The sequence below is a fragment of the Oratosquilla oratoria genome, chromosome 28 (genome assembly GCF_046742065.1).
Source record: "Oratosquilla oratoria isolate Oo_2021 chromosome 28, ASM4674206v1, whole genome shotgun sequence".
Classification (NCBI taxonomy): domain Eukaryota; kingdom Metazoa; phylum Arthropoda; class Malacostraca; order Stomatopoda; family Squillidae; genus Oratosquilla; species Oratosquilla oratoria.
The window spans coordinates 31658782-31669355 of NC_134804.1; the positions used below are offsets into that span (position 1 = coordinate 31658782).

The 10574-nt window shown below is 42.5% G+C and overlaps 2 protein-coding genes across 2 annotated transcripts in view; both read left to right on the forward strand.

The window, feature by feature from the left end:
- Positions 1-4123, forward strand: part of LOC143040278 (uncharacterized) — a 5609-nt gene extending 1486 nt beyond the window's left edge. The window contains exon 2 of the mRNA XM_076211105.1: positions 1-4123. This exon is cut by the window's left edge and continues 976 nt beyond it. Within this exon, the coding sequence (XP_076067220.1) occupies positions 1-4039 (4039 nt within the window). The 3' untranslated portion in view covers positions 4040-4123.
- Positions 4039-6988, forward strand: LOC143040280 (uncharacterized). The gene is made up of 2 exons (XM_076211106.1): positions 4039-6582; positions 6739-6988. Exon 1 carries the CDS (start codon positions 4236-4238, stop codon positions 6180-6182), a length of 1947 nt encoding a protein of 648 aa, XP_076067221.1. The 5' UTR covers positions 4039-4235; the 3' UTR covers positions 6183-6582; positions 6739-6988.
- Positions 6989-10574: the final 3586 nt, after the last annotated feature.

A 10574-nucleotide genomic window follows, 5' to 3' on the forward strand; every position in this document is an offset into this window, starting at 1 on the left:
TGAAGGGCAAGAGGCTTTTCAGAGAGCGTCTGATCAGCATGAAGAGAGGGTAAAGGCGAGTAGAGAAGGAGTACAAGCCTTATTGGAAGAACCGAATCATGGTCCTTGGTTGTATGAGGCCCACGCTGTGTACCAGGATACTGTAAAAAGGTACCTGGAATTCTTAATGCGTGAACGTACTCCAGAAAGTCTGGCTCGTGCTGAATCAGTGAAGCACGAAGACAGGGATTTTCAGGCATCTTTTCGTCAGGTAATCAGTAACTATGCTTCCTCTTCCTCAGTTGAAGTCACGGAAGAGGAACACCACACTGAACCGTTTTTACAAGATGACCCGAAGTCCAGTCAAGTTCCTTTATCCCTCGTCGACCACTCTGAGCGTTGTATGCCCCCTTCCATGAAGGGCAGTTCAAGAAGGTCGGTTAGGTCAGGTCGTTCCAGTAGCACCAGTGTTAGTGTTGCAAGGAAGCAACGAGCCAAGGTGGAGACCGCTCGTATCAGAGTTAAGTTTGCCGAACAGGAGGGTCAGCTTATGAAAGAGCAGGCTGAAATGCAGGCCAAGTTCAAACTTATGACACAGCAAAAGGAGTTGGAAGAAGCCGAAGCCGAACTTAGGCACTTAGGACCCGACGATGATTGGGAAACATGCAGTGACTGGGACCAATTAAAAGGTACAGTCGCTACCCGCACCCAACTATATGTGGAGCAACAGGGTGGTATAGTCGATGTTTCCGCTAGTCAGAAGGATCTGGTAGGCTTGAATCCTGAAAGCCCTGTTTTCAAGCCCTGTTCTGATTTCAGAGTTAACTCACAGCCTGCTAACAATGTTCCATTCAGTTTTGAACCTCGTATCGAAAAGGTAAAGGTGAGGTCTCTGCAACCTGCGCAGCAACCTGTTGCTAACCATGTTTCTTATGTGTCACCACCTGTAGTAAAACCTCCTCGTAGTGCATCTCCTAGATTGGGGACAACCTCCAATTCTGCCGATTTGAGCAAGTTCTTCTTGCGGAAGGATTTACTTCTTAGCAGGCTGTCTACGTTTGATGATACTGCGGAAGACTATGCTGTTTGGAAAGAGAGTTTCAAGGAAGTCGTGCAAGAGTTAGGCACCTCATGTAAGGAGGAAATAGACCTGTTAGTTAAGTACCTAGGTCCTGAGTCTAAAGAATGGGCCCGTACAACTAGAAACTCAAATGCCAAGAATCCAACCCTGGCGTGCAGTAGAATTTGGGAGCGCTTGGATGACAGGTTTGCTGCCCCTTCGATCATTGAGACTTCAATTAAAAAGAAGCTCGCCAACTTCTCTAGGATTTCACCTAGAGACACCTTAAGGTTATACGACCTGTGTGACATTCTGTATCAGATAGAAGCCTTGAAGGCTAACCCTGTATACAGTACACTGTTTGCATATTATGACGCCTCGTCAGGCATCAATCCCATTGTCGCAAAACTTCCACCCTGTATACAGAAAGCGTGGACTGGCAGAGCCATGAACTACAAGACTGCTCACGGTGTGCCGTACCCACCTTTCTCCTTCTTCATTGAGTTTGTGAAGGAGATGGCAAGGGTCGAGAATGATCCATGTTTCTCTTATCAAAGCCTTGGAGCCGATGGTTTTGTGAAACCAGAGAAGCCACCTCCCTCTAAGTTTCCTCAAGTACGTGTGAAGAAGACTGACACCATGTTGTCCAGTGGCAGTAAGTCGACCATGGGCGCTGACAGGTCTGTTGGCGCCGCTAGTCCTACCGAGCAAAGAAAGGCAGAAAAGGGAGATTTTTGCGTCTACCATGATGCCTACGTACACCATTTGGATTTCTGCAGGGCTTTTCGCACCATGTCAGTGAGCGAGAGGAAGGTTTTCTTAAACGATAAAGGAGTGTGCAACAGATGTTGCAAAGGTAACCATCCTCCTTCCAGCTGCAAAGAGAGAACTTTCTGCAAACTCTGTAAGGCCCATACTCATGTGACTGCCTTACATCACGATGAACCCAGGTCGAAGAGGAGTTCGACTCAAGCGGTTACACAGCATGGAAGGGAGGTTGCTCAAGATAAAACACCTCGCTCCCCTGTAGTCAATCAAGTGCCGCTTCCAAATGTTCTTACCCCCATAGTAAAGACTCAGGGAGGGGAGGATGCTGCTGTCAATTCCAAATGTACCTTGATATGCAGTAACCCCACCTCCATGAGTAAGTCCTGCGCCAAGACCTTCTTGGTAAAGGTCTATCCTGAAAGTAAGCCAGAGCTCGGAGTGTGGTGTTATGCCATCCTAGACGATCAGTGCAATTGCTCTTTAGCAAGGTCTGAGTTTTTCGATTTGTTTGACAAGCTGAGCAATCGGGTTTCATATCGTCTAGCTACCTGTGCAGGTGTAACGGGCGCTTCTGGGCGCACCACCAAAAATTACACCATCGTGTCTTGGCATAACTCACAAGAGGTACATATCCCTCAGTTAGTGGAATGCGACAGCATTCCCAATGTAAGAGAAGAGATACCCACCCCCGCCATAGCTCGTGGTTATCCCCATCTGTCCGATCTGGCCGAATGTATTCCACCTCTGGTTCCTGAAGCTGAGATTCTACTCATCATTGGTCGAGATGTGCCTTCAGCTCATTACATTTTTGACCAGAGAATTGGACCTGTCAATGCCCCTCTAGCTCAACAGACCAGTCTGGGTTGGGCAATCATTGGGGAAGTGTGTCTCCATGGCACTTGTAGGCCTCCTGTCATTAGCAGTTTCAAAACATCCTTTGTACATGATAGACGTCCCTCTATAGTCGCACCATGTGGTAACCAGATTCATGTTTCTGAAGTAAAGGATGATTTGTTCAAGGTAACCAAAGATGATGACAAGGCCGCCCTGTCGATTGAAGACAGGAAGTTCTTGGATGTTATGAACTCAGAGTTCCGCAAGGATCAAAGTGGTCATTGGGTCGCGCCACTGCCTTTCCGTCCCAATGTTGTAGCCACCAGTAATAATAGAGACTTTGTGTGGCACCGCACACTGTCTCTCCATCGTAGCCTCAGCACAAAGCCGGAAAAACGTCAGCATATGATGGCCTTCATGCAAAAGATGTTAGATCGTGGGCACGCTGAGGTTGCACCACCATTGAAGTCTGATCAGAAGTGCTGGTATCTTCCATTGTTTGGGGTGTACCACCCTAAGAAACCTGACAAGATCAGGGTTGTGTTCGACTCTTCTGCCAAATCCAGAGAGTTCTCCCTAAATGATATGCTGATGTCAGGTCCTGATATGACAAACAGTATTCTCGGGATTCTTCTACGTTTCCGTCAGGAAGCTGTAGCAGTGGCAGCTGATGTAGAACAGATGTTCTATAATTTCAAAGTGAAGACTGAGCAAAGAGATTATCTCAGATTCTTCTGGTACAAGAATAATGACCCTGATGAAAGGTTGATTGAGTATAGAATGACTGTTCACGTTTTTGGGAACACGCCATCTCCCGCCATTGCCACCTATGGCTTGCGTAAGTCTGTAGAAGATGCCTCTCCTGAAGTTCGCTATTTCATAGAGAACAATTTCTACGTGGATGATGGGTTAGCATCTCTGCCAGATGCGGAGACTGCTTACAAGTTAATCCAAGACTCTAAGTCAGCACTTCAAGAAGGAGGACGCCTGCGCTTGCACAAGATCACTTCCAACAGTAAGGAAGTGCTGGAAAAGTTTGCCACCAGTGAGCTGGCTGATAACCTTCAGGAGCTGAACCTAACTTCTGACTCTATGCCTATGCAGTCTAGCCTGGGCCTCTTATGGGACATCCAAAGAGACGTTTTCGTCTATAAGTTCATGGATTCAGACAAGCCTTCGACAAAAAGAGGGATACTGTCTGTTGTAAATAGTCTGTTTGACCCCATGGGATTCTTAGCTCCAGTAATAATAGTGGGAAAACTACTCCTAAGAGAGATAACCAATCTAAAGTGTGGTTGGGATGAACCCATACCAGCTAAGATCCATACCAAATGGTCCAGATGGCTAACGTCCTTAAGGGACCTCAAGGATATAAGCATCAATCGTCAGTTTTGCTAGTATTTCTTTGTCTCAAGCTCACAGGATAGAGCTTCATACCTTTTCAGATGCTTCCAGAGTAGCAGTAGGAGCTGTATCATATCTTAAGGTTTTCAGTGATACCAAAAGCTACCAGGTGTGTTTTGTGAGGGGACAAGCTAAAGTAGCTCCCAACCATGGTCATACTATTCCCAGGTTAGAGTTGTGTGCCGCAGTAATGGCAGTTAATCTCAGCAATTCCATCTCGGATTGCTTGGACAAACCCTTAGACGCAAGACATTTCTATTCTGACAGCATGATTGTCTTGGGCTATATCCATAATGAAAGGCGTAGATTTCATGTCTACGTGAGTAACAGAGTAGACCACATTAGGTCGTCCACCGAACCTAACCAATGGCATTATGTACCTACAGATTGTAATCCAGCAGACCTGGCTACCCGTGGTCTTGAAATAACCAACCTAAATCAGAGTGATTGGTTGTCAGGTCCCTCAAGCTTATTTGAGGATGTTGTATCCACCAGTGGAAGTTTTCCTCTTGTAAGCCCTGAGACAGATAAAGAAGTAAAGGTATCAGACTACACAATTGAGTCTGAACCCCTTGTTAGTGCAAACAAAAGCAATGTAGAGCCTGCAATTGCGTCATTAGCTCAGAGGTTCTCTAATTTCTCCTGTTGGAGGAGACTTGTAAGAGCGGTAGCTCTCCTTAAGCATATAGCCCGTTCTTTCAAACAAGGTAACAAGTGTTGTTCAGGTTGGCATATATGCAACAAACATAAGTCACCCGATCAACTAGAAGATGCAGCTGATTTCATTGTTCAGACATACCAAAAGGATTATTTCTCGTCTGCCATGACTAAATTGCAAGGTGAAGTTTGTTTACCTCCTTCCAGTCCCATTGCATCTCTGTCTCCTTATTTAGACCAGAAGGGCCTACTTCGTGTAGGAGGCAGGTTGAGTCAAGGCGGTGATATACTGGGTATGCTTGCAAGGCCTATTATTATTCCAAAGGAATCCCATTTAGGCTTGTTGTTGATCCGTCACTACCATGAGACAGTGCACCACCAAGGGAGAGTGATTACAGAAGGAGCCGTCCGTACAGGTGGTTTCTGGATTTTGGGAGGGAAACGTACCATTTCTAAGGTCATTTCCAAATGCGTCACCTGTAAAAGGGTAAGAGGTAAGGTGTGTGTTCAGAAGATGGGAGACTTACCCGTCGATAGACTTACTCCCAATCCGCCATTTTCCTATGTAGGAGTTGACCTTTTTGGCCCCTGGCATATAAAAACTCGGCGCACTAGAAGTTCCTTCCTCGAAAGTAAAAGATGGGGCGTTCTGTTCACCTGTCTTGTTTCCAGAGCTATCCACATAGAGACTGTAGAAGAATTGAGTACTTCTTCCTTCATTAATGCCTTAAAGAGATTCATTTGTATTCGTGGCCCAGTTAAGATGATGCGTTCTGACAGAGGCACGAACTTTGTAGGTGCTGTCAAAGCACTGAACTTGCTTGCCATTACCGATGAAGGTGGTGATGTCAATAGTTTCTTGTCAAGTCAAGATTGCACTTGGTTGTTTAACCCTCCTCATGCTTCTCACATGGGTGGAGCATGGGAGCGTATGGTGGGGATAGTCCGCAACATCATGAATGTGATACTGACTAACCATCACCCCAAGGCATTAACACATGAGGTGTTAGTAACCTTCTTTGCAGAAGTATGTAAGATCGTGAATTCCAGACCTTTAGTTCCTGTTTCCTCGGACCCTAGTAGTCCTTTCATTTTGTCTCCGTCCATCCTTCTCACTCAGAAAACTGATATTCCTGTAACTCTTCCTGAAGAGATAGATATTAAGGCAGTATACAAATCTCAATGGAAGCATGTCCATCACCTTGCTGAGGAATTCTGGAAGAGATGGAAGAAAGAGTATCTTTCCTCTTTACAACCCAGAAGAAAGTGGGTCAATTCCTCTCCAAATGTAAAGGTGGATGATGTAGTGTTGGTAAAAAATCAAGAGTGTCCCCAAGGACAGTGGCCCTTGGGTATTGTAAACAAAGTATTCCCTGGCAAGGATGATTTAGTCAGGAAGGTCCAAGTAAGAGTTGTGGTAAACAACAAAGCCCATGAATATGTAAGACCCATTTCTGAGCTTGTGTTGCTAGGTCAATAGTTTTGGTAATTTTTCCCCCTAGAAAATTAGGAAGGGAGTGTGCCGTTACGAGAGGTAACGGGGCTTTTTTATATGTCCGTGTATCCCCATGTTTACATATCTTTTTGTCGTAAGGCTCGTTTCCCCTCGGAAGAGGTTTCCAAGTTTGTTTTTCGTCATGTTTAATTTAAGTATGCTGCGAGCAGAAGCTTCGTCTGCTTAAGAATACTATCATTGTAAGTTGTCTGCAAGCTGTGCTGCAAGATAGCATCTCATTATTTGTACAAGGTTCACTTTAAGAATTAGACTTAAGAAGGTGTGTAAGAACCTGTTGCGGTGGTGCGATGCTACGTCGCGCCTCCAGCCAGTGTGGTTTGAAACGCCTTCAGTTGTATACCCCGCTCCCTTCGCGGCCTACTCGGTGAGTTTTGAGCTGAATTTAGTTTTAGATCTGGTATATTGTTTCTTGTATGTCATAATGAATTTAGCCTTAAAGCTGCTCGTATTTCATGTTCAGATTATTTGTAATTCTGTATAAAAGCTGTTAGTAACGAGCGTTGCTCTGGTTTGTTTACAGTTTTTCATCTCCTCCTCCTCCTCCTCCTACTACTTCTACTTCTACTCTTCCTTCCAATTACTGTGTGCTGCCATGGTTTCAACGGAAGCACCTGTTGTGTGAAGAAGAGAAAGTCGTGTTTTCTATTGCCAATAAATGTTAGCGACGAGTACCCCGTGGATCCTTAACCCCGCGTTGTTTACGTTACGTAATCCAGAAAAGAGGGCACTCGTTACGCTAACCCCCTATGCGTCGCAGAGTAATCTGTGACGCCAAATATATGTATATGTATATATATACAGGTATATATATATATATATATATATATATATATATATATATTTATATATAAAAATATATATATTTTTATATATATATAAAAAAATATATAGAAATATATATATATATATATATTTATATATATATATATATATATATATATATATATATATATATATATTACTACTGTATGACTTTCCGACACGTAATTATTCATGGAGCTTCAAACTTTTAGAATGGTAGACAGTAATCTGGCAACTTCACAAAACATAAGAAACTGCCTTGCTAACTAATTTGTGACTGTGGTTGTTTTGTATATCAATAAATATTTATGCTAAATTATTCTATTCCGTTCACTGCACTTCATCCATCCCAATACGTATAAGCTGGACTTTGATCCTTGCCACCAACGCCATCTCTCAAGTACACACGAACAGGATTCTATCGTCCGATTCGATGAAGTTTGGCCTCAAGTCTCATGATTGTTTCGTCTTGATATATGGTGTCATGATGCAGGTAAGACGTTTATTGTTGATATAGATACTTAGAACACAATCATTTATCCATAATCACTTATGATAATAAGATTTACATATTCGAAAGAGAATCCGATGCCTAAGTCAAGGTACAAGAACGATAAATTTGTGCTACTGTACGTTTTAAAACGAACTGGGCGCTTTCATAGCTGTTTCGGTTTTCTCATATTGAGTGAATTTATGTTATAATGAAAAAAAGTAATATTTTTTATAGAAGGGGTGCCAGAGAACCGAATAAAATAGTGGAAGATAAAATATCTATGTCCTTGAAATGGGTGACACTTCTTAGATTGAAAGAGGGAGACAAATGCGTGGGCAGTGGGATCTTGGGATGGCTGTTGATTGGTCGACACATCGTCTCGTTGCTGTCTGCTGAGGGAGACAACGTAATCGTCCGTATAATAACGTTCGCTCACTTCATTTTATTGCAGCTGTCTCCCAAGTACTTACTAATCTCCAAAATACTTCCCGTGCAGTGTAATTACCATTTGGTGTTACCATAATGCATCTTTACCAAACCTTTCCAGATTGGTAGAAATTACTCCAACCAATCCTGTCCAGTATAGAAATTACTCCAACCAATCCTGTCCAGTATAGAAATTACTCCAACCAATCCTGTCCAGTATATTTTAATTGAATCACTACAAAGCTATCGTTTCCTAAAAAAAAAAAAAAAAAATGTTTGACAGCTAGAATGCTAGTGGGTCAAATTATTTTTATTTTTATTTTCATTGTTATAATTATAATTATTCTAATTTATTTATTTACTTTTTCACTTGTCGCCCACGACTGTGCTGCAACGGAGTTGAATAGTCTAGAGGTAGTCTAATATATATATATATATATATATATATATATATATATATATATATATATATATATATATATATATATATATATATATAATACGATTTTTTCGAGATTATTCTACAACCCCATTGCTACAAACTACACCTCTGACCCCGGCACCTCTAGTGGTTTTGGCAGCTCGGTACCCTAACTTGTGGTTACAGGAACACCAGTTGTTACAAGACGCATATTTTTCTAGTACCCTTAAGTTAAATAACGCCAGATATTACCAGACAACTCTTGGTAATACAAGGCTATGCCTTCTTTTGTCGCAATGGGTACAATTACAACGTAGAATGCGCATCGTAAAGTGTGAGGTGATGTCTAAGCACAAAACGAGTTCCGTTTTCTTTGTGCACCACACGCACAGTGTTCTGTGCACATTATCTATTTTTTCATCTATTCATTTTTGCACATGCCGTATGAAGTAATCAGATTAATACACGGATCAATGGTATGTGCACCGAAAGATGCTTTACAACATTACCCATGTTGCAAACTTCCTTCTTTTTTTGCTTATCTATTATGTTTCGTCTTTCTCTTGGATCTGTCTGAAAGATCAAATCTCGAGCGTTAGTGACGTAAAGTCGTCCAATCCCTTCGCCTCCCTTTGATCCTGGAATCAAATACCCCTTCCTTGAGTCTGCCAAGGAAGATATATATATTACAGAAATTCTTCGTAACCTCGTCTCTGTCTGAATGTGCTTTCGGTCACTGACGTCATATCTTTCACAGGATGCAATGGCGACATCCTACTGTGTCACAACATCCTGCGGCGGCTCTAATTTTCAGGATAGTGGACACGTATACGTAACAGTCGCTGTTATAATGCGGTCGCCATTAAGACAGTCGCCGTTTTGAAAGTCGCTCACCTGATTACGTCGCCCTTATGAAGTCGCTATTATGACTGTCGCTGTTTTGACAGTCGCTATCCGGCCCGGATCCCGTACATCTTTAGCTGCATGGCAATAGTATATAAAATACCCCCAACAACCTCGAATGGGTTATTCAAACCAGCTCTAACTCCTTGAGCAATTAAAAAAAATATCTATAATAAAAGTTTCGGTCTTCAGACTTAATTAACCTAAGAAATATGTCACTACACTGTAATGACATATTTCATAGGTTAAGTGCTTTACAAACTCCCATATATGATGCCTCTTGGTTGCAGCACGTGCGCCCACCCCATTCCACCTTTTTTGTATTTATATGACTTCATATATCATATACGATTATGTATAATATATAATTATATATTGTATAGAAAACGGGTTGGAGTGATTGGTAGACTTATACTGTACTTTACACGTATGTATTGGGAGATACTTGTTCTTGGAATGGTTTAATTATTATTATTAAATAATTATCTCTGAGCACGTGACTTCACGTCCCCTTTGTATCATCCTCAAGCCTCCGAGGGGGGGGGGGGAGGGCGCCCCCCTAGTTTGGGAAACACTGCACTAGAGCGATAGGGTAATAGGAATGGGCTTTCAGTTTGTCTACACCATCCCCCCTCCCCCTTCCCCCCAACATTCACCTTCACTATCGACTTATTGTTAACGAAGTGTCACTTTTTATTCGGTGAAGGAGAAGCCAACAATAGCGGGAAAATGAGAAAGCCAGATACCATTTCGTGTAGGATATTGCAGGTATTATGCTCCCATATACGTGCACATACACGTGATTGCATACCCTCGGAAACACGTGTAGGGGGTAACTGATACACACGCACATACAAAAGTACAACTAAGGGTGGCGGCACACTAGGCTAGCATGCTACTTGCTTTTGCTACTTCGAGTGGAAACGACTTCGGTTACAATATTCTAGACTTCCGTAAGAACATCACAACAACGTGTCTAACATTCGTATAGGTTTATCCTATCTTATTTGGTCGTTCAGCTACTCACTATAAGGCGCAAGAGTAATTTGACATTTGGAAATTTGTAAAACAAATATCGTAACCGAAGTCGTCTCTACTTAAACGAAGTAGGCAAAGCAAGTAGCATGCTAGCGAAAAATCTTCACGTTTGAATGCGCACGCAGTGGACACCCGCGTGCATGCACTTACGGTTACATACTCAGGCACATATTATGATGTTTGGAAAATATCACCCAAGTTGGAACTACACCTGATTTTTCAACCTAAGTATGTTAATCTGAGAGTATGAGAGGATTCTACGACAGTTGCTCCT

What these genes read in the sequence shown, in the direction of transcription:
- LOC143040280 (XM_076211106.1), top strand. Translation starts at nt 4,236, where the DNA reads ATGGCAGTTAATCTCAGCAATTCCATCTCGGATTGCTTGGACAAACCC.